At 52.7% G+C, this 21,819-nt stretch overlaps 2 protein-coding genes across 2 annotated transcripts; both read left to right on the forward strand.

Moving 5' to 3' along the window:
- The first annotated feature begins 301 nt into the window (after positions 1-301).
- Positions 302-5,808, forward strand: LSM2 (LSM2 homolog, U6 small nuclear RNA and mRNA degradation associated). The gene is made up of 5 exons (XM_065885484.1): positions 302-533; positions 1,148-1,215; positions 5,011-5,041; positions 5,160-5,219; positions 5,329-5,808. Exons 1-5 carry the CDS (start codon positions 531-533, stop codon positions 5,452-5,454), a joined length of 288 nt encoding a protein of 95 aa, XP_065741556.1. The 5' UTR covers positions 302-530; the 3' UTR covers positions 5,455-5,808.
- Positions 5,809-7,054: 1,246 nt separating this feature from the next.
- On the forward strand, positions 7,055-21,491 carry VARS1 (valyl-tRNA synthetase 1). The gene is made up of 29 exons (XM_065885755.1): positions 7,055-7,441; positions 8,669-8,803; positions 8,899-9,037; positions 9,268-9,392; positions 9,478-9,562; positions 9,766-9,866; positions 10,004-10,131; positions 14,239-14,403; positions 14,650-14,731; positions 15,224-15,343; positions 15,423-15,531; positions 15,624-15,718; positions 15,956-16,046; positions 16,300-16,424; positions 16,509-16,612; positions 16,698-16,856; positions 16,970-17,060; positions 17,178-17,283; positions 17,361-17,431; positions 17,521-17,646; positions 17,949-18,053; positions 18,136-18,204; positions 18,285-18,363; positions 18,488-18,615; positions 18,998-19,153; positions 19,303-19,509; positions 19,593-19,704; positions 19,800-20,125; positions 21,347-21,491. Exons 1-29 carry the CDS (start codon positions 7,055-7,057, stop codon positions 21,413-21,415), a joined length of 3,795 nt encoding a protein of 1,264 aa, XP_065741827.1. The 3' UTR covers positions 21,416-21,491.
- The last annotated feature ends 328 nt before the right edge of the window (positions 21,492-21,819 follow it).

Genomic DNA, 21,819 nt, shown 5'->3' on the forward strand with positions numbered 1-21,819 from the left:
CTCATCTCCGGGACTTCTCAACATTTTTTTTCTTTACTTTTATCAAAGTGTAACATACATAGAAAAGTGTACAAATCATCATGGGTTTTCACAAGCTCCCCAGCAGTTTGCAATAGGAAGTGTCTTTAGAGTATGAGCAAATCATGCTGGAACTGTACTTATTGTCATAGAAAGGAACAAAAACCCGAGAGGCGGTGAGGCGCCCTCCCCGACGCTCGTGCAGCAGCTGGGGCCCGCGCCTGCGCGGTGGGAGCCTGCCACTCCGGGAGGAAGTCGGAAGGCGGGAAGCTCCGCCCCTTTCCCGGCTTTGGCGTTCCCCTCGGCTCTATCCCCCCCACCCTCCCCGAGCCGCGAGCCCGCGGGGCGCTGTCCTCCACCCCTCGGAGCTCTCCGCGGCGCTTCCCGCAGCGCCTGCGCGACCCCGCCCCGCCCCACGCGCGGGTTCGCGTTCCCGTTGCCGCCAGCCCTTCGGTCCACTGCACCCGGCCCTCGCACTCCCGGTCCGGCGGGCGCCCAGCGGCGCAAGCACCATGGTAGGTACCGTGACGTCACAAGGGGGCGCCCTCGGGGAGCGCGGGCGGTTGAGACGGTTGGGGGCGGGGCAGGGGTCCCTCTGGGGGCTTTGTTCTTCTGGACTGGCGTTGGGCCCTAGGACTTTTCCCTCCATCCTTAGTTCCTGCGCCTAAAAGTTCTTTGAGGAGAGATCTGGAAGCAAATAGGATTTTTTTTCCCCCATAAGAAAAAAGGAAAAAAAAAACAGAGAGTCGGCGGAGACAGCAGTAGGAACAGCTAGACCTCAAGGATCATTTCCCTGACGGAGAACAGGCTCCGGGAGCGTGCGGGTGGCATACTTTCTACAGTCTCTGGGAGGCGTGGACAGGACCCTAGGAGAGGTCGTCCGTTGAGAGACGAGCCCGAGATGTGTAGCGCAGAGCTTCTCTCTGGGGCTTTATGTCAGGGGCTCGAGGTAGTGTGCATAATCATATGGGCTCCAGCTGTTCATCCAAGTGTTCCTTCCTGTGAAGTTTTGAGAACTGCCAGAAATGTGGCAGGGATCCCAATACCAGTATTCGGTAATACTAGCAGGGGGACACGCCTCTTACCATGTCCCTTCCCATATGATGGTTTTCCCCCTCTCGCCCAATAGCTCTTCTATTCCTTTTTCAAGTCCCTTGTGGGCAAGGATGTGGTCGTGGAACTCAAGAATGACCTGAGGTAGGTACCTGCTCTGCCAAGTCTGTAGGGGGTGGATGTGCCCAGCGCCCTGGAACTTCTTTAACAAGTATTTGAGGGCTAGGCAAGGTGGGAGGGATACAAAGGAAATAAATGACTTGTGCCTCAAGCTTACAGATTAGCTGAGGAGTTGTATTTTGTACTGGAAAAAAATACAAAGAAGTATGTAAGTAGTAAGTACTAGAGAGAAGACAGGGCAGACGCATCAATAACATTTTTTACAAAACGTAGTTTTGTTTTTCTGATTATATATTCCTTTGACCCAACTTCTAGAAATGTAAGTATCGGTTCCTCAAGTAAAGATGTATGTACAAAGATGTTGGTAGATTTTTTTTTTTGTAGTAGTAGCCAAAAGTTGGGGGAAAAATTAAAATAGTCATAAACAGGGAATGCGTTAGATTGTGGTATTTCCATATAATATAGCTGTTCACATAGAAATGAGATGTATTAATATGGAAAGCTGTTGCAGAATAGTATATGTGGCATTATCTCCTTTTTGTTGAAGAAAATATAAACAGAAGACCAATGCAGCCCCTTCTGTCTATACTGCTTTTACATCCCCTATCCCCTTGTATCATTAGCTTCTAGTCATTTTTCAGGAGTTGGATTAAACGCTGTATCCTTGGACTTTCCTGGTTCTTCTTCTAGCCAAGTAGACGCTTCCTTTTCTTTCTTTCTTTCTTTTTTTTTTTTTGGCCGTGCCACACAGCATGTGGTGTCTTAGTTCCCCCGCCAGGGATTGATCCTGTACCCGCTGCATTGGAAGCATGGAGTCTTAAACTACTGGACCTCCAGGGAAGTCCCTAGCCAAATAGACTCTTCTGTCAAAGAATCTTTTTTTCTTCCTAGTGGCTTCTCAAATTGTGATTTCATAGAAATGTATTTACTGTTTAGGATCTATCTTTCCTACAGGGCCAAGACCATGTTTAAGCTCACCACTGTGTAACTAATGTCTAGCACAGGCCTGGTATCAATATATAGTAGGTGCTTAATAAATGTCTGCTGAAGGAAAAAAACATAGCCAACATTTGAGAACCTCCTATAGACTAAGAACTACTCTGAATACTTTACATTTGTTAACTCATTTAATTCTCAGAACACCTCTACATGATATATACTATTGTTCCTGTTTTACACATGAGGAAACTGAAGCTTGGATAGGTTAAGAAACTTGGTTAAGTCTACACAAATACTAAAAGACAAAGCCAGAACTTAAATCCCATTCTGTCTGCCCCCCGACCCCTTTTTAAAAATTAAAAACAGGGTCATAGTTTCTATGCAGTTGTGAAACTTGCTTTCACCTAATGGTATGTTGTGGATATTTTCCATGTCAATAAAGTTGATGTTTAGCGTTTTAACGTTCTTAATGTCTGAATGGCATTTTTCTTAGCTGGCTAGAACTAATTTAACCAAAACCTTGCTGTTGGACACTTAGGCTGTTTCCAATTATTTGCTTTTATAAATGATACTGCCGTGAACATCCTCATGCATACATCTTTGTATACATCTCATTTCACTAGAAAAAATTCCTTTAAGTGAAATGTACATTTAAAATATTGATACCTATTACCTGATTGTCCTTTAGAAAGTTTGAATGAATGTATTCTCTCCCCAGTGGTTTCTTCTTCATTTCTATGTGAGATAATTTCTTAGTGGGGGAGGCATTGACATGGCAGGGAACAGTGAGGCAAGGAATTTGCCTTTTAGATCAGAGATTTCGATTTATGGCACTGACAATGCATGTGGTATTGAGGGCATATATTGATAGATTGGGTCCATATAGAGACAAGTGTGGAAAGCACAACTACCCTCAGCAATTCTGTGAGATGACTTGTTTTTTGATTTTCCTCTTCTTCCTGGGTCTTCCACATGGCAAGAATAACTGTTATGTTATAGCCCCAGATCCTAAAGCAAGGACTTAAAAGATTCAAAGGTAATCCATTGGGTTGGGAGAAGAGCTCTTTCTCTTGTGCTGGTTGTCAGACCACTTTTGTCCTAAATATCTCATTCTAAAGGGACTGAATGAAATGTTACCACCTTACACAATTCCTGAAAGTTATTGCATTGCTGCAGTTGGTGATAAGGCGCTGTCAGAAGTTTTTTAGCAGCCAGAGATGTGGTAAAACCACCACTGAGGCAGTTGGTCTCAGACACTGGATTTCAGACACTTAGAATTTTACAAAAATTAGGGCCAACAGAGAACTGACAACTTGAATTTTGGCAAGGTAAGGATTTTTTTTTTTTTTTCGGTACGCGGGCCTCTCACTGCTGTGGCTTCTCCCGCTGCGGAGCACAGGCTCCGGATGCGCAGGCCCAGCGGCCATGGCCCACGGGCCCAGCCGCTCCACGGCACGTGGGATCCTCCCGAACCGGGGCACGAACCCATGTCCCCCGCATCGGCAGGCGGACTCTCAACCACTGTGCCACCAGGGAAGCCCCGGTAAGGATATTTTTAAAACTGCGATTTATTAACAATCATATTTTTTTTTAATACAAAAAAAAAAGGAAGGGCAATTAAAGAGCAGTTATTCTTAGGAGGAAACCAATGACAACCTTCAGCACACTATATACACACTACACTAGCCTGCGTTTCCTCTTTTGTCACGGACTTATGAAACCTTTGAGCGCACATCAGTATTTGAGAACCAGTTCTAAGGAACTTAGAATCTGATGATGACATGCAGAATGATTAGGATGAAGGCAGCCAGGTTGGAGGCTGGCCTGGATTGAGCTGTAAAGTCATTAGACCTTGGTTTGTAGAAATCATACTACAAAGAGAATTACAGAAATGTTAGAAAGACATCAGCAAACCATAGGGATTCGTGGGACGTGGAGGATGGAGAAGTACAACTTATAGGATTTGAGGTTGTGAGACTTCGTGTTGAAACTGTTGGCAGAAATGAAAGGATTGGGAGAGGTAGCATGGCTTGGAGCACTGGTATTTAGATAGCATTCCTCTTTAACATTGCAGGGGGCTCAAGGATTGAGGAAGGGAGAGGACATCCCTGTGCCTGCATCATCAAGAACACTGCTAGCTACCTACTTTACCTACTTTACATATGAGGCTCTGGTTCCAAAGCAATAGTATTTGAAAATAGCTGGTGGTTCTGGGGGTTGGACAGGCCTGAACCAAAGTCTCTGTTTGTTCTAAACTTGGGCAAGTTATAAAACGTTTCTGAGCCCCTGGATGGTTAATAGCTACCTTATGAAGTGGCTGTAAATATTACAAATATGCAGAATACAGGTCTAGCCCATACCAGTTGTTTAATGGTATCTGCTAAGAGTGAGTTGGTTTAGGGAGAGGAGAGGTTATTTTAGAGGTCTAAAATAACACACTGCTGTTTTTCAGAGGTCTAAAATAACACACTGCTCTGGAAGCACCTACTTTCCTAGTCTAGAGCTTAGACATATCCCTTTTTGGTTCTGCCTTTCCTGGTTTCCTCAAGTACTTTTTTTTTTTTTTTTTTTTTTTGCGGTACGCGGGCCTCTCACCGTTGTGGCCTCTCCCGTTGCGGAGCACAGGCTCCAGACGCGCAGGCTCAGCGGCCATGACTCACGGGCTCAGCCGCTCCGCGGCATGTGGGATCCTCCCGGACCGGGGCACGAACCTGTGTCCCCTGCATCGGCAGGCGGACTCTCAACCACTGTGCCACCAGGGAAGCCCACCTCAAGTCCTTTATTTCCCCCCAACCATGCTCTTATCCCTGCTCTGCAGTCACCTCTATGTTGACTTTGGTATAAACTAATTGGGTTTTACCCTCTCTCTGCCCCTGACAGCATCTGTGGAACCCTCCATTCTGTGGATCAGGTGAGAATATAATAAGGGCCCTGAATGGGGTCTTGGGGAAGGAGATGGGAGAGGTTAAGGGCTGCGTACATTCATCTTGTCTCTAGTTCTAATGATGGTGTTCATCTTCTTTTCTTAGTATCTCAACATCAAACTAACTGACATCAGTGTCACAGACCCTGAGAAATACCCTCACATGGTGAGTTGTGGATGGTAGAAAAGAGGAGACATCTCTCAAAGCAGGAGGTCCCTGGGTGGATAGAGGACATTTTTTAAGGGTGTTTTCACATTTGTCTATCTTTGTCCAGTTATCAGTGAAGAACTGCTTCATCCGGGGCTCAGTAGTTCGCTATGTGCAGCTGCCAGCAGATGAGGTCGACACACAGTTGCTACAGGATGCGGCAAGGAAGGAGGCCCTGCAGCAGAAGCAGTGATGGTTCCTCCTCCCTTCCCCTCCTTCCACTGGTGACCCTTAACCTCATGTCCCAGCCCGGGAGGCCTCCCTCCCGCACTTGAGGTGTTGTTTGTTTCTACATAGCAAAGGCTTTTTTTTTTTTTAAGGGATGTGGATGAGAGGAATAATAGTAGGGAGCAGCTGTCCTCTGTTGAGAAGGGGAGGAAAAGTAGGCTGGGAACTGCGAAGCCTTCGCTGGCCCCAGCACCTGCCTTTCTCACTTCTTCCCTGGAGATGGTGGGAAGATCTCCCAGATCTCTCCAGGGTAGCACGTGATTCATTTTGGGGATGGAAGGAATCTGTCCCGCATCGGGAATAAAATTTATGACGCAAATTCTGGTTCTGTGTGTGTTTTGGGAAGGGGGCTGGAGAATGGGAAAGGGGTGCTAAATTCATCCAAGCCCTGTTACTCTCATTACCCCAGCCAAGAATCCAACCCATCCCGGCATTATCTGCTGCTACTCTCCTTGGTGTGAACCATATCATTACTTCAATTAGACTGCACGTGTGTCCTGAACATTCCCCTACTTAAATGGCCTACCTATCGCAGCCTTTTGCTTATCCTGTAGCTACGAGTGCTTGCTGTCCTATTACCATGAAAGCTAATGAGACGCCAAAATGCGTTTAATGCTGCTGCATTTCTTCCTCAGCCCAGCCAAACCAGTACACTCTTTCCCAGTATCTATTGCAGATAAATAAATACAAGTGACAAAATACTGTGGAGAGTTGTGACTGGAAATTAACTTTCACTCGTTTAGCGAACAAGAGTTGCCGCTACAGATATGAGTTCTCAGCTTAGAGGCCATCCAGCGTGACTCCCTCTTCCCACATAGGAGGAAATGAGGACCAGGGAGGACCTGGACACCAGGGACCTTCGCCAAATAGATCCGCGTCCGCGTCAGGGAGCGCCCTCCCCGCCGCTTCCCCAGCTGCCCGCTCGGCGCCGCCCTCCCGCCCGGCCGAGGACCCGCGCGGGGTGCCCGCGGCGGTGCCTGACGGGAGCGCGGTTCCCGGGCGCGTCGCCACCTCGTACCCGCGCCCCTCGCTGTTCCTCCGGAGCGCGGTCTGCGGCGGGCGGCGCGGTCCCTGGGCCAGGGTCGGGCCAGGGCAGCGCCCGCGCACTCAGGCGGGGCACGGCTGCCCCCGCCAGGACCCGCGGGCCCGGAAACGCTTGCAGTCACACGTGGGCGCCGACGGCCCGGGCTGCTGTCGCAGGGAGCTACGGTCGCCCAGACAACTGCCCGCCGTCGACGCCCGCTGGACTCCCCGGCTCCAGCCGCCAGACCAGTCCAGCTTCGGCCGGCGCCCGGCTATGAGGTGGATACCAGGCTCAGTGTGACCACCTCCCTCCAGTACGTACATACATCCCGAACCCGCGTCCTGCCGGCCGCTGAGGGGCTCCTACGAGCTTCCCACACTCCCCGAGGGCCCGCGGTCACGGGAAGTTCCCCACTGTCATTGCCACTCCGAGAGCTGGGTCCTCGGCTCTTGAAGTCCAGTCAGATTCCTGGGTCCCTCGGTCTTACCCTGTCTCTTTCTCCTTAGGGTTTTTCCACCTCGTTCGGACCTCCTGCATAACCATGTCCGTTCTTTACGTCTCTCCTCACCCCGATGCCTTCCCCAGCCTCCGAGCCCTTATAGCTGCTCGCTACGGGGAGCATGGGGAGGGTCCGGGATGGGGAGGAGCCCACCCCCGCATCTGTCTCCAGCCGCCCCAGACCAGCAGGAGTCCCTTTCCGCCACCCCGCCTGCCCGCCCTGGAACAGGGGCCCGGTGGGCTCTGGGTGTGGGGGGCCACAGCTGTGGCCCAGCTGCTGTGGCCAGCAGGCCTGGGGGGCCCTGGGGGTAGTCGGGCAGCCGTCCTCGTCCAGCAGTGGGTCAGTTACGCAGACACGGAGTTGATACCAGCTGCCTGTGGGGCAACGCTGCCAGCCTTGGGACTCCGAAGCTCTGGCCAGGACCCCCAGGTGAGAAGAAGCGCAGAGGGGAAGGGGGAAATTTAGAAGAAGGAAGCAAGACTTGGAATGGATGGTTAGCCAGGAAGTCAGCATGTCAGACGTAGAAGAAAATTGATCGTATTCCATATTGCCACCTGCTATGGTAATCTTGGGTAGCTTTCTTAAACTCTTTGAGCCTTGGTCTTTCTATGTCTGTGAAAACGAGAATTGAGAACATGTTGAGAAGTTGAAAAGATGTGTGCAGAGCACATAATCTAGTGCCAGGTGTTTTAAAGTCTCAGAGTAAGCGTTTGATGAATCTGAAACTGATGAGGTTAGGTAGAGGTTACTGTGAATTGTAGGAGAAGATTGGGTGAAGGAGAGATGAGGAGAGGCAGTCAGGCCTGGAGAGATGACAGATGCTGGGAGAAGATGGAGGAGAAGTGAAATGAGGAAGAAGGGAAGTAGGAGAAAGGAGAGAGAATCATACCAGATTATAATTAAATTCTTCTTGAGTGGAGCTGTGCCTTACTGCCCTTATAACACCACCTCCTTGCAGAGTATTGAGCACATGGTGGATAACTAGTATTTTTTTGAATGAATGAATGAATGAAATGAATATATGACTTAGATCCTGGTTTGCTCCCTCATATCCTGACTACCCTATGTAAATAGCGGCCCCCCTCATTGGAATTCTCTCTCCCCCTCAGCTTCATTTATTTTTCTTCATAGCACTTAGGAGAAAAATAGGGTAATACATTATATATTTGCACATTTATTGTCTCCGCCCCTAGAATGTAAATTTCAACAGGTCAGAGGCTCCATCTGTTCATATTGTCTCCTCATTCATTAGAGAAGGCCTGGCATGCAGTAAGTACTTAAAAAATATTTGTTGAAGCAGTTACTGTGTTGCTTCATGTGACTTTTAACTTCCTGTGCTCAGTATATTGTATCTGACATATAAGTGTTTAGTAGGCAGTCCAGTGGTTAAGACTCCACGCTTCCACTGCCTGGGGTGCGGGTTCGAGCCCTCTTTGGGGAACTAAGATCCCGCATGCTGCGTGGTATGGCCAAAAAAAAAAAAAAAAAAAGTGTTCAGCAGGAATTTATTGAATGAATGGGAAGTATTTTTATTATGATCATTTCAGTGAAGAAGAAACGTGATTTGTGGGAATGGAAGGAGGCCAAATGGATTGACTGGGGGTGGGGATTGAGGTGGGCCGAGCCTTATCTCATATCCCTTTTCCTTCCTGTTAGGCTGCCCTGGCGGCCCTGGGCAGGGCCCTGAGCCCCTTGGAAGAGTGGCTTCGGCTGCACACCTACTTGGCTGGAGAGGCACCCACTCTGGCTGACCTGGCGGCTGTCACAGCTTTGCTGCTGCCTTTCCGTTATGTGAGTCATTGGGGCTTGGGGAAGAATGAGGGCAGGTTCCCTTAGACCTCACTATAGGGTGAGTAAGGATAGTTCATTTCTTTTCCCCACCCCAGGTCCTGGACCCCTCTGCCCGCCGGATTTGGGGTAATGTGACTCGCTGGTTTATCACATGTGTCCAGCAGCCAGAATTCCGGGCCGTGCTGGGAGAGGTGGCTGTGTATTCAGGGGCCAGGCCTCTCTCCCAACAGCCAGGTGAGGAAGCATGGAGGGTGGGAGCGAAGGAGTTCCTCTGGGGCCTTTCATGCAGCTCACTTTCTTTTGTCTCTTAGGAACAGCAGAATCACTGGGACAGGAGCTGGGCGGGGGTAGGTGGGAGGTCAGCACGGGGGAGCCTTTGGGCAGCTGAAATAGGCCATCTGAGACGTAATAGCACTCTTCACAGAGGGTCCCCCGCAGGTCTGCATTTCTGTGCCTCTTTCCAGGCTCTGAGGTCCCTGCCCCCCCAAAGACAGCTGCTCAACTCAAGAAAGAGGCAAAGAAACGGGAGAAGCTAGAGAAATTCCAACAGAAGCAGAAGGTCCAACAGCAGCAGCCACCCCCTGGGGAGGTGAGAGGCTGGTGGAGCTGGATGGAGGGTTGGTGCCATGGTGAGCGGCTGATATCTGGGCCTATATCCTTTCCCTCCCGAGCAGAAGAAACCAAAACCAGAGAAGAGGGAGAAACGGGATCCTGGGGTCATTACCTATGACCTCCCAACCCCACCTGGAGAAAAGAAAGGTACTAGGAGGGGGAAGAGAGACCTCCACTCTTCACCTCTACCCTCCTTGTCTCTTCTCTTTTTACCCCTTTTGCTCTGTCCTTGCTCCCACTACTTTGCTTAGTGAGGATTTGCAGAGTCCCAGGTCCTTCTCTGCTGGCCCTTCGTCCCCTTCCCAGCTGCTCCCAGCCTCGGCTCTGACCCTTTCCTTCCTCCCCCTCAGATGTCAGTGGCACCATGCCTGACTCCTACAGCCCTCAGTATGTGGAGGCTGCCTGGTACCCTTGGTGGGAGAAGCAGGGCTTCTTCAAGCCCGAGTATGGGGTGAGTGGGCACTGCTGCCCAGGCCTGGAGGGGATGGGGGGGCGGGGAAGGACAGGGCTGAAGGATACATTGCCTGGGAGCGGACCAGAAGAGGTGACATGAGGCCTTAGTAAGTACCCATCCTTCCTCCCCGTCAGCGTTCCAGTGTGTCAGCACCAAATCCTCGGGGCATCTTCATGATGTGCATTCCACCCCCCAACGTGACAGGCTCTCTGCACCTGGGCCACGCGCTCACCAACGCCATCCAGGACTCCCTGACCCGATGGTGAGCTCCCGTCCTCCCCTCCAACTGGTCCCCTCTGCCTTCTCTGGCTCCACACTCCTGTGGTTCCCTTCTCTTTGCCGACTGGGGCCCTCAGCTCTGTCCCCTGGTGGTGCTACACCTCTCTGGGTCACTCGCATCTGATGACTTAGCATCCTCTCCTGGTCAAGTAACCAGCACTTCCACTTGCAGACTCTCTTCTCTTGCCACTAAAAATAACATTATTTTGAATTTAGCAGGAAATATGTGAATATATTCTTGTAAGAAATTTAAAACTTCAAGTTTCTTTGACCACCCTCCTCCAGATTCACTCCCTCCTAAGAATTAGCACACATCATTGTCATCACTTGGATGTGTATCTTTCCAGACCTTTCCTATTTGCTTACATGTACATGTACCCATAGAAATGTGTAGTTTTCCTTTTGATAAATGGGTTTTTCTTTTCTGTAACATAAAGGGCTCACACCAAACTTGTTATTTTATAACTTTTTTCTTACCCTTAACAGTTTATCTAGAGATTTTTCCTCATCCTTATATGTGGACTGACTTGATTCTCCTCATTGCTCCTTAGTGTGGCTTTACATAATGGTGTCACTTTTTTTTTTTTTTTTTTTTTTTTTTTTTTTTTGGTACGCGGGCCTCTCACTGCTGTGGCCTCTCCCGTTGCGGAGCACAGGCCCCAGACGCACGCAGGCTCAGTGGCCATGGCTCATGGGCCCGGCCACGCCGCGGCATGTGGGATCTTCCCGGACCGGGGCACGAACCCGTGTCCCCTGCATTGGCAGGCAGACTCTCAACCACTGCGCCACCAGGGGAGCCCTGGTGTCACTTTTTATTAATGGATGTTCCTAATTTTTCTCTGTTGAAAAGTGCTGGAATGCACATTTCCTATACATGCTTTCTCAAGCTCCTGTGGAAGCATATCTCTGGCGTAGATACCAAGAAGTGAAATCTCTGTGTCCAAGGGGCCTGCCTTTATTGAGTACAAATAGAAGCTGGCAAGTTGCCCTCCAAAACGGCTTTACCAGTTTATACTCCATGAGTTGCATGTGAGGTGTGCCCCTGCCAACCCTGGACATTATCTGTCTTTGTTTTGCCAGTCTGATGGGGGGAAAATGGTTATTTCTGTTACTGCTGATTACTAGTGAGGCTGTGTCTCTTCATGTATCCTGGCCAGTCAGGTTTCTCTTTATATGTATTGTCTGAACCTGTTGTTTGCCCATCTTTCTATTCTTTGTTTGTTTGTTTACTTTTTTAATTGTTTCGTTAGAAGATTCTTTATAGAGTGTATGTATACATTTTGGCTATTGATTTTTGTTGTTGTTGTTATATATGTTATAAACATTTTCTCCTGTTCTAGCAGTTGATTTTTTCCCCCACTGTTAATATTTTGACTAGTTAACAACCACAAAGGCTAATATTTCAGGTGATGAATTTCTTTTAAAAAGTATTTTAAAACAGCATCTTATCTATTGAAACTAGGGTTTATTTATTATATTTTAAATTTTGAGAAGTTTTTCTAGTGTCCTACTTAACTCAATTAATTGGTCAAAAATATTTACAGGACATAACTGTGTGCCCGCTCTGCTCCGGGCACTGGGATACGTCAGACTTAGCATTTTGCAAGGAATGAAGAGTTGGAAAAACAGAGTTGTGTTAAATACGTATAACAGCCAGATTATTTACGTGAGGAAAGGTTACACTTCTTACAGAACACTTAAGCTAACAACATTTTTTTCTAATGAGCACGGTTTAAATCAAATATTAGAAACTCCCATTACTTAACTGGAATAGATTCACGTCAGTGTTTTAGAATCACAGATAATGTGAAATAACAGCCATAGGTATCTCCACCAGTAAGACATAAAAATGAAGTAAAAGTGACTATCTACCTATGTTTTTTCCTTTTTTTTCTAGCAGAGAATAAGGTGTTTTTCTACAAATATCCATGACATTTTATTGATTTTTTTTTTTTGGCCAAATTTATATGCTCCCCAAGAGACACTTAGTGAAATAATATTTTTATCTTCCTCTCTCATGCTTGATTTCTTTAATAGTATTGTTTAACAACATCTTGAAAAGGTCAGAAAATGTTCATATCCATTACAGCATATAAGAATGTCTGTGATCTGTAAGAGAATGGAGTTGCTACAGTCCTGTCCCCAAGGAGATCTAAACCCAGTGGGGGTAAACAGACTGATAAAGTAATGGATATAATGCAGTTTGATGAGTCATTGAAAATAATGTATGGACACAGCGTTACTGTATTTCTACAGTAATTTTCTCTCCCCCACTCTTTTTAAACATTATCATTTTTTAAAATTAATTAATTAATTAGTTAAATTTTGGCTGTGTAGGGTCTTCATTGCTACACATGGGCTTTCTCTAGTTGCAGCAGTTGGGGGCTACTCTTTGTTGTGCTGCGCAGGCTCCTCATTGCAGTGGCTTCTCTTGTTGTGGAGCATGGGCTCTAGGCATGTTGGCTTCAGTAGTTGTGGCACGTGGGCTCAGCAGTTGCGGCGCACAGGCTTAGTTGCTCCACGGCATGTGGGATCTTCCCAGACCAGCTCGAACCCGTGTCTGCTGCTTTGGCAGACAGATTCTTAACCACTGCACCACCAGGGAAGTCCCATTAACATGTATCATTTTTTGTTTTTGTTTTTGTTTCTTGCGGTACGCGGACTTCTCACTGTTGCGGCCTCTCCCGTTGCGGAACAACAGGCTCCGGATGCGCAGGCTCAGCGGCCATGGCTCACGGGTGCAGCCGCTCCGCGGCATGTGGGATCTTCCCGGACCGGGGCACGAAGCCATGTCCCCTGCATCGGCAGGCGGACTCTCAACCACTGCACCACCAGGGAAGCCCAACATGTATCATTTTTTAATAACAATAATAATAGCTGACATTAATTTGGTCCTCTCTCCTACTTTAAAATGTACTTCTCAAAGGTCACCAAAAAGTTCATTATAGGGGCTTCCCTGATGGCGCAGTGGTTGAGAGTCCACCTGCCGATGCAGGGGACACGGGTTCGTGCCCCGGTCCGGGAGGATCCCACATGCCGCGGAGCGGCTGGGCCCGTGAGCCGTGGCCGCTGAGCCTGCGCGTCCTGAGCCTGTGCTCCGCAGCGGGAGAGGCCACAACAGTGAGAGGCCCGCGTACCGCAAAAAAGAAAAAAAAAAAAAAAAAAGTTCATTACAGTTTAATGCTTCATGGGCCACATCAGCGCAGAGCTTGATTAAGAGTAAACTGCATTTACTTGTACCAGAGTATGGTAGGTGAAGACTCACGATACTGCCATCTCTATTTCTCTAATTCATCCCGATTAATTCCCTGAAGTATTACTAGCTTCCAGTCATTTTCTCCAAAATAGTCGAGTCCTTGAATTTCAACTCAGAGATTTTATTGTTCTGAGGTTTTATGTTTTAACCTAGTCAGTTTACCAATGTTCTTTGACTTAATGTTTACTGTCTTGTTAAAGAAAATCTCTCCTGCCTCCAAGTTACAAACGTGATCGATCACCTATTATTTTCTTCTTTTTTTTAATTTTTGGAAACGATACCATTTTCTAATGCTTTTCTTATAGTTTTGTTTTCTAAAGCTGATGGTTTTTCTTTTTAATTAAATTAGAATTAAACTAAATTTAGATTTATTTTAAAGTAAATAAGTTTATTTTTGTGGCTTTGGGGAAGTAGGGTGATTTTTCCAACCAATTAGCTAGTGTCCCAAAGAAATTTATTGAATAGTTTGTCCTTTCTCCATTGATATGAAATGCCACCTTTAACAAATACTAAATATGCTTGAATCTGTTTCCAGTCTGTTTCCTTAATCTATAACTTTGTTCCTAGTTCCTGTGAAAACTTCTTTTAATAATCGTAACTTTCTCACATGTGTCGATATCTAGCTGGGCGAGAGCCTCCTCTTTGTCCTTCTTTTGCCAAATTGCCTTGGCTATCCTCACACATCTCTGTCTGACAGTGATTTTAGAGTTGGGAGAGTCCTGCCCCATCGCCCCTCTCTTTCTCAAGTTCACCGACTGCCTGCCTGGAGTCCCTTCCTCCTTCGGGGCAGCTCTACTGCCTGCTCACCTCTGCTTCTCCGTGCTCCTCCCACAGGCACCGCATGCGCGGGGAGACCACCCTGTGGAATCCTGGCTGTGACCACGCGGGCATTGCCACCCAGGTGGTGGTGGAGAAGAAACTCTGGCGCGAGCAGGGGCTGAGTCGGCACCAGCTGGGCCGAGAGGCCTTTCTGCGGGAGGTCTGGAAGTGGAAGGAGGAGTGAGTGCAGCATCCCTGCAGACATCACAGCCCTGCCTCCCTGTCCCCTGTCCAGATAAGATCTCTGTCACCTGCAACCCTGGCTGCAGGGTCAGACCCTCCCACAGAGGCTGAGGGTCATTTGGCCCCAGGGACAACGTCCGTTTCAGAGGGATGAGTGATCCCCATATTCTGCCCCATTAGCTGCCTGGTATCTCCCTCCACCCAGGCCTGAATGCTGATCCCGGCCTTTCCGTCCACTTCCAGGAAAGGGGATCGGATTTACCACCAGCTGAAGAAGCTTGGCAGCTCCTTGGACTGGAATCGAGCCTGTTTCACCATGGATCCTGTGAGTAGGAATAGGGGCGGGTCTCGGGGCTGGGGTAGGAGTAGGAAGCTCCCCACGGAAGAGAGCATATGCCCAGGGCCCTCCCCCAGGAGGTGGCCCACTCATAGGAAACCACTAGGGCTCAGCTGCAAATGCCGCTTTCTACCCCCTGTCATGGCCCTTTGTGTTACCTGTCACCTACCTTAGGAGCTCAGATTCCTTCCAGTGGCACATGGTGGGGCCTCACCCTCCCCTGGAGCCTGAACCCCCAGGATTTTCTGCATTAGCACCTGTCCCTAGCTGAGTGGTTTCCCTGCCATCTACAGTATCACCAGGCTGTTGCCAACCTGTGTTCCCATAGTGCCCTCTCCCCCTCAAGAAAAGTACTTCTCTCCTCTAGCCCCTAAAGGGGTCTGTGTGCCGGGCAGTGGGGCTCTGGGCCAGCCGGGTCTCACTGGCCCCTGCTGCCTTGACACCGAGGCCCATCTCTGGCTCCCCCTGTTCCCCCCCTAGAAACTGTCAGCAGCCGTGACGGAGGCCTTTGTCCAGCTCCATGAGGAAGGAGTCATCTACCGTAGTACCCGCCTTGTCAACTGGTCCTGTACCCTCAACTCTGCCATCTCAGACATCGAGGTGTGCCCCTTCCCTCCCCCGGCTCTCCCCATCTCCACCCTCAGCCCCTGGGCCACTCTTCTTAATCTCCGCCTCACAGGTGGATAAGAAGGAGTTGACAGGCCGCACACTGCTCTCTGTGCCTGGCTACAAGGAGAAGGTGGAGTTTGGGGTCCTCGTCTCCTTTGCTTACAAGGTCCAAGGCTCAGGTAGGAGCCAGGGGCACCAGGGTCCTGGGCTGGGTTGGCTGGGGGGTGGGAAGGGCCCAGCGCTGAGCCCACAAGGCCTCCTGTCACCCCAGACAGTGACGAGGAGGTGCTGGTGGCAACAACTCGGATTGAGACGATGCTGGGAGACGTGGCCGTAGCCGTGCACCCCAAAGACCCCAGATACCAGGTGTGGCGGTGTGCTGCCCGCAGTTGGGGGATGAATGCTGGCTGAAGCGGCCCCCACGCTACGTGGGGGGATGGGTGCTGAGCCCCCAGCTGATGAGAGAAATTGGATCAGAAACTCATCTGCTGGCTGTTTTCTGGACGTGTAGATGGAATTTGGATGTTAGAAAGTTAGGACCCCGCGTAGGAGGGAGGCGGGCCCAGCCCTTCGTGCGTTTTTGGCATCTCCCTCTGTCCCCAGCACCTGAAGGGGAAGAGCGTGATCCACCCATTCGTGTCTCGGAGCCTTCCCATCATCTTCGATGGTTTTGTGGACATGGAGTTCGGCACAGGTGAGCACAGGGCTGTCCTGTGGGGAGAGGAAGGAGCCATGAGGCACACTCCTGCTGTCCGTCTCCCCTTTCAAAGAAAAAAATAAGCTTCACCTGAGCAGGCAGGAGTTGGGCTGGTTCTCAGGGGACTGTGTGAGGGGGATGGGGGACAGGGGTGATCTGAGAGCCACATCCGTCGGCAAAAGGGGGAGTGCGTGTGGGCAGAGACTCTTCTGAGTCCCTCGTGACCCTGGCACCCCGGCGCACACCCCAGGCGCGGTGAAGATCACCCCTGCACACGACCAGAATGACTATGAGGTTGGGCAGCGGCATGGGCTGGAGGCCATCAGCATCATGGACGCCCAAGGGGCCCTTGTCAACGTGCCCCCACCTTTCCTGGTGAGACTGCCTGGGGCGTGGTGGCTGGCTCAGGAGACGGTGGGGTACCTGGCACGGCCGTGACAGAGCCTGTCTCACATCCAGGGCCTGCCCAGGTTTGAGGCCAGAAAGGCGGTGCTGGCGGCGCTGAAGGAGCGGGGACTGTTCCGTGGCACTGAGGACAACCCCATGGTGGTGCCACTTTGCAAGTGAGGGTGGAGGCCAGGGAAGGGGGTGGGGACGGGTTTCTCGGGGTGCTCACCACCCAGCTTCCCCACCCACACGTACCTGCAGCCGCTCCAAGGACGTGGTGGAGCCTCTCCTGCGGCCGCAGTGGTACGTGCGCTGTGGGGAGATGGCCCAGGCCGCCAGCGCTGCTGTGACACGGGGCGACCTCCGCATCCTGCCCGAGGCCCATCAACGCACATGGCATGCCTGGATGGACAACATCAGGTGCGTCAGGCCCCTCGATGTGGGAGTGGCGACTGGGCAAGGGGCCAAGCGGGGCAGAGGCCGGGCACCTCCTGCCCTTCCTTCATTCCCTCTCCTCCCCCTGACACTTGCAGGGACTGGTGCATCTCCCGGCAGCTGTGGTGGGGCCATCGCATTCCAGCCTATTTCGTCACTGTCAGTGACCCAGCTGTACCCCCAGGGGAGGTGAGAACTGGGCCAGGGCTGGGTACTGGCACATCTTGAGGGGCCTCTGGGTTCATTGGATCTTGGTGGGGGGACAGGCAGAGGTGCCCCCTTGGATACTCACTCCACCTGTGGCAGGACCCTGATGGGCGGTACTGGGTGAGCGGGCGCACCAAGGCCGAGGCTCTGAAGAAGGCAGCCGAGGAGTTCGGAGTGTCCCCGGACAAGATCAGTCTCCAGCAAGGCAAGGCGGGGCCTTGGGGTGGGGGCAGGGGGGGCTGATCCTCACCTCCACCCCGTCTGACCTCTGGCCCCCCTCAGATGAAGACGTACTGGACACCTGGTTCTCCTCTGGCCTCTTCCCCTTCTCCATCCTGGGCTGGCCCAACCAGGTACATTCCCGGGGCCAGCGCAGGGTGGGGTGGGAGTCGTGGGGGTGGGTGCTTGGCCCCCCATCACTCACGCCCTGCTCTGCCCCCAGTCAGAAGATCTGAGTGTGTTCTACCCGGGGACGCTGCTGGAGACGGGCCATGATATCCTCTTCTTCTGGGTGGCCAGGATGGTCATGCTTGGCCTGAAGCTCACTGGCAGGCTGCCCTTCAGAGAGGTGTGGAGACTGCTGAGACCCCTCCCACTGTCCCCTCCCTCACCCGGGCAGCTGTGGGTGGGCCTGGCCAAGGAGGCTTGTGGGGTCTCAAAGCCAGCCTGGGCTCTACTAGGTGATTCTGCACCCCAGTTTCTTAGAGGAGGGAGCACTTCTAATTCACACGAAGGCACTGAAGGGGCTCGCAGGGACACCGAGGGGCCTGAGGTTCAGAGGAGGGCAAACCAGAGGTAGGGGTAGGGGGACAGGCATTGGGGTCTAGGTGGGGAGACATCCCCACAGGCCTTCCCTTCCCTGCCTCGCAGGTCTACCTCCACGCCATCGTGCGGGATGCCCACGGCCGGAAGATGAGCAAGTCTCTAGGCAACGTCATTGACCCCCTGGACGTTATCCACGGAGTCTCTCTGCAGGTGGGGCTGGATGCTGGCTCAGGCCGGGAAGGGCTCTGGGGTGGTGGCCGCGGGCCTCTGACTACTCCCACCTCACCCTCAGGGCCTCCATGACCAGTTACTGAACAGCAACCTGGATCCCAGCGAGGTGGAAAAGGCTAAAGAAGGGCAGGTACAGAGGGTGGGCCCGGGGCTGGAGTTTGGGCAGAAGGCAGGTGAGGCTGGCTCAGGACGCTCACTCTTTACCCGCAGAAGGCAGATTTCCCGGCGGGGATCCCTGAGTGTGGCACCGATGCTCTCCGGTTTGGACTGTGCGCCTACACGTCCCAGGGTACGGCTCCCCAAACCTGTCTCAGCTGCATCGTTCCTCCTTCCCTGAGGCACAGCTCTCTCCTCTGCCCTGGGCGTGAGCTGGGAGGGAGAACGGTGTGGACTCACACTTCACCTCCACCCAGGCCGTGATATCAACCTGGATGTGAACCGGATATTGGGATACCGCCATTTCTGCAACAAGCTCTGGAACGCCACCAAGTTTGCCCTCCGTGGCCTTGGGAAGGATTTTGTGCCCTCACCCACCTCTGAGGTGAGGGCCTGGTAGGCGCGAGGTGGGCAGCACCCACACAGGTTGCATCCTTGCCATCAAGCACGGCCCATGCTGTTTCAGGATTGTAGCCACAGAGTCAGGAAGCCCGGCTCCTGCCCCCAAGGAGCCTCTGTCTAGCTGAGGGGACAGAAGGATATAGGGACAGATTGTCATCAGGAGAGCCTCAGGCACTGTGGTCCTCCCACAAGGTGGAGGGGGGCCTGCCCCTTCTCCCCCAGGCACTGGGCACGTGGTGGTTGCCTTGGACCCATCAGGCTCCTGGAATGCAGATTTCCCCATGGTTCCCGTTCCCATGGGGTTCTGGCTCCCCTCCGCCTGGGCATATGGTGGCCCCCCGCCTGATATGGTGCTTGCTCCCAAGCCTGGAGGCCATGGGAGCCTGGTGGACCGCTGGATCCGCAGCCGGCTGGCTGAAGCTGTGAGGCTCAGCAACCAGGGTTTCCAGGCCTACGACTTCCCAGCTGTCACCACCGCCCAGTACAGCTTCTGGCTCTACGAGCTCTGTGATGTGTACCTGGTGAGGAGGGGCCGAGGGGCCGGGGTGCACAGAGCCCTGGGTTGGCATGAGACCTGAGCCAGCCTGTCCCCATCCCCGTCCTCAGCAGTTCAGCGAGGGCTGGAAGCTAGGCCTCCCCAGCCCTGAGCCCTGTGCCTCCCCCTCCCCAGGAGTGCCTGAAGCCTGTGCTGAGTGGGGTGGACCAGGTGGCGGCCGAGCACGCCCGCCAGACCCTCTACACCTGCCTGGACGTCGGCCTGCGGCTGCTCTCGCCCTTCATGCCCTTTGTGACCGAGGAGCTGTTCCAGAGGCTGCCCCGGCGGATGCCACAAGCTCCCCCTAGCCTCTGCGTTACCTCCTATCCGGAGCCCTCGGAGGTATGGGGTGTGGCCTGGCGCGGGCTCCGGGTAGCTTGCAGAGCCAGCCCCCAGCTTCCCTCACCCGCTTCTCCACCCCACAGTGCTCCTGGAAGGACCCTGAGGCGGAAGGCGCCTTCGAGCTGGCCCTGAGCATCACTCGAGCCGTGCGCTCCCTGCGTGCCGACTACAACCTCACCCGGATCCGGCCCGACTGTGAGCCTCAGGCCCCCGCGTCCCCCGTCCCCTCAGCTCACTCTGGGACCCGTGTCCAGTGTGGCTGTCTCGTCTCCTTTCTCCCTCCCACGCAGGTTTCCTGGAAGTGGCTGACGAGGCCACAGGCGCCCTGGCATCAGCAGTGTCGGGCTATGTGCAGACGCTGGCCAGCGCGGGTATAGTGGCTGTCCTGGCGCTGGGGGCTTCTGCACCCCAGGGCTGCGCTGTGGCCCTGGCTTCTGACCGCTGCTCTGTCCACCTGCAGCTGCAGGGGCTGGTAGACCCGGCCCGGGAGCTGGGCAAACTGCAGGCCAAGCGCAGTGAGGCGCAGCGGCAGGCCCAGCGTCTGCGGGAACGCCGCGCTGCCTCGGGCTACACTGTCAAGGTGCCCCTCAAAGTCCAGGAGGCAGATGAAGTCAAGGTGTGTGGTGTGGGTGGGCGTTTCCTTCCCCATTTCCCACCCCATCACTCCCCCCACCATCAAACCCCCTCCTGCGCCTGCTCTGCCGGTCCCCAGGCAATCCATGGAGGAGCAGGTGGGACCACGTAATTCCCGCTCTCACACGTGAAGAACAGCCAGGGGAGGGGCACAGTCCAGGGTCACACAGCAAGTTGAAGATGGAAGCAGACCATCCATCCTTCCTCCCAGTCAGACCCCTCGTGCACCACCCGCTTCCCAGAACTTGGTATCCACATGCCGGGGGGCTGGGATTGGGATTGACCCAGTACAGTCAGGAAGCTTAGCAGATCACCTGGGACCCCTGCAGGGAGGAGCCATGGGGTAAACCACAGGGACAAAAAGAGAAACATGAGTGGAGGCTAGGAGTTACAGAGCCTTGGCGGCTGAGCAGGGCTGTCTCACCTGATTGTCCCAGTAGCCCTCTCATGGCAGGGCAGTATTACCAACACCATTTTCCAGATGAAGGCTAAGGGCCCCTCAGAGCCTCTGTTCCTAACCACTGTGCTCTGCTTCCCCAGTCATTGGCTGGGGCTGAGCCACTGGGTGGCACACATGAGCTCTGAAGCCCCTTTGTCTTTGGGAATGGACCACTCTGGGAAAAGACAGGACCCAGGAGACCAGTGATGGTGGAAGAGAACAGGGAGGTGGGGAATTAGGGGGAAGCAGGCTAGCCAAGCACACAGTTCCCCCAGACTACTCCCTGCCCGTGGTCCTCACCCATCTTTCCAACTCTGACCCCTCTGCTCTTTTTTTTAAAAATATGTATATTTATTTATTTTTGGCTGCGTTGGGTCTTCGTTGCCGCACGTGGGCTTTCTCTAGTTGCCGCGAGTGGGGGCTATTCTTGGTTGCGGCGCGCGGCCTTCTCGTCGCGGTGGCTTCTCGTTGCAGAGCTCGGGCTCTAGGCGTGTGGGCTTCAGTAGTTTTGGCACGTGGGCTCAGTAGTTGTGGTTCACGGGCTCTAGAACGCATGCTCAGTAGTTGTGGCGCACGGGCTTAGTTGCTCCGCGCCATGTGGGATCTTCCCGGACCAGGGGTCGAACCCGTGTCCCTTGCATTGGCAAGTGGATTCTTAACCACTGAGCCACCAGGGAAGTCCCTGACCTCTCTGCTCCTGTGGGCCTTTGGGGCTCTCTTCTCTTGGCCCTAGGTCTCACCACTCACCCCCTTTTTCACCCTCAGCTCCAGCAGACAGAAGCAGAGCTCAGGAAGGTCGATGAGGCCATCTCCCTATTTCAGAAGATGCTGTGATACACCCAACTCCAACCCTCGTAACTCCCAGTGTTCCACCATGGGGATGGCAGCAATAAAATATTTTGCCACAAAACCATCTTTTGGCTGTGTGTGGTGGGGCTGGGGACGGGGTGCTGAGGGGATGGGTTCCTGAATCCTCAGAGGCGCCAACGTGAACAGGAGGGCAGCAGGCTGGGCGTGAGGCACTGGGTCCTTGCGGGTAGAGAGGGGTAGAGAGGTGCGTCTCTCTGGGTCTGGCCCTGGCCCTGAGCCAGGCCTGAGTCACGCTGCTAGCTCCCCCCTCCTGCTGCCTCCTCCTCCCAGCTCTTCCCTCACCTCCGCACTGCGGCCAACCATCCAGCCGTGGGAGGCCCGCCCTGGTGCTGGCTGCTGCGTGTGGCCTTGGGCAGGCCAGAGTAGAG

Source organism: Phocoena phocoena, chromosome 10 (genome assembly GCF_963924675.1).
Source record: "Phocoena phocoena chromosome 10, mPhoPho1.1, whole genome shotgun sequence".
Lineage (NCBI taxonomy): Eukaryota > Metazoa > Chordata > Mammalia > Artiodactyla > Phocoenidae > Phocoena > Phocoena phocoena.

Bases quoted from the DNA above. Each gene is read 5' to 3' on its own strand.
- LSM2 (XM_065885484.1), top strand. The intron at 5,042-5,159 runs GTGAGAATATAA...TTCTTTTCTTAG, and splicing joins CCCTCCATTCTGTGGATCAG to TATCTCAACATCAAACTAAC. The intron at 5,220-5,328 runs GTGAGTTGTGGA...ATCTTTGTCCAG, and splicing joins CTGAGAAATACCCTCACATG to TTATCAGTGAAGAACTGCTT.
- VARS1 (XM_065885755.1), top strand. From the start codon at position 7,055: ATGTCCGTTCTTTACGTCTCTCCTCACCCCGATGCCTTCCCCAGCCTC. The intron at 8,804-8,898 runs GTGAGTCATTGG...TCCCCACCCCAG, and splicing joins TGCTGCTGCCTTTCCGTTAT to GTCCTGGACCCCTCTGCCCG. The intron at 9,393-9,477 runs GTGAGAGGCTGG...CCTCCCGAGCAG, and splicing joins AGCAGCCACCCCCTGGGGAG to AAGAAACCAAAACCAGAGAA.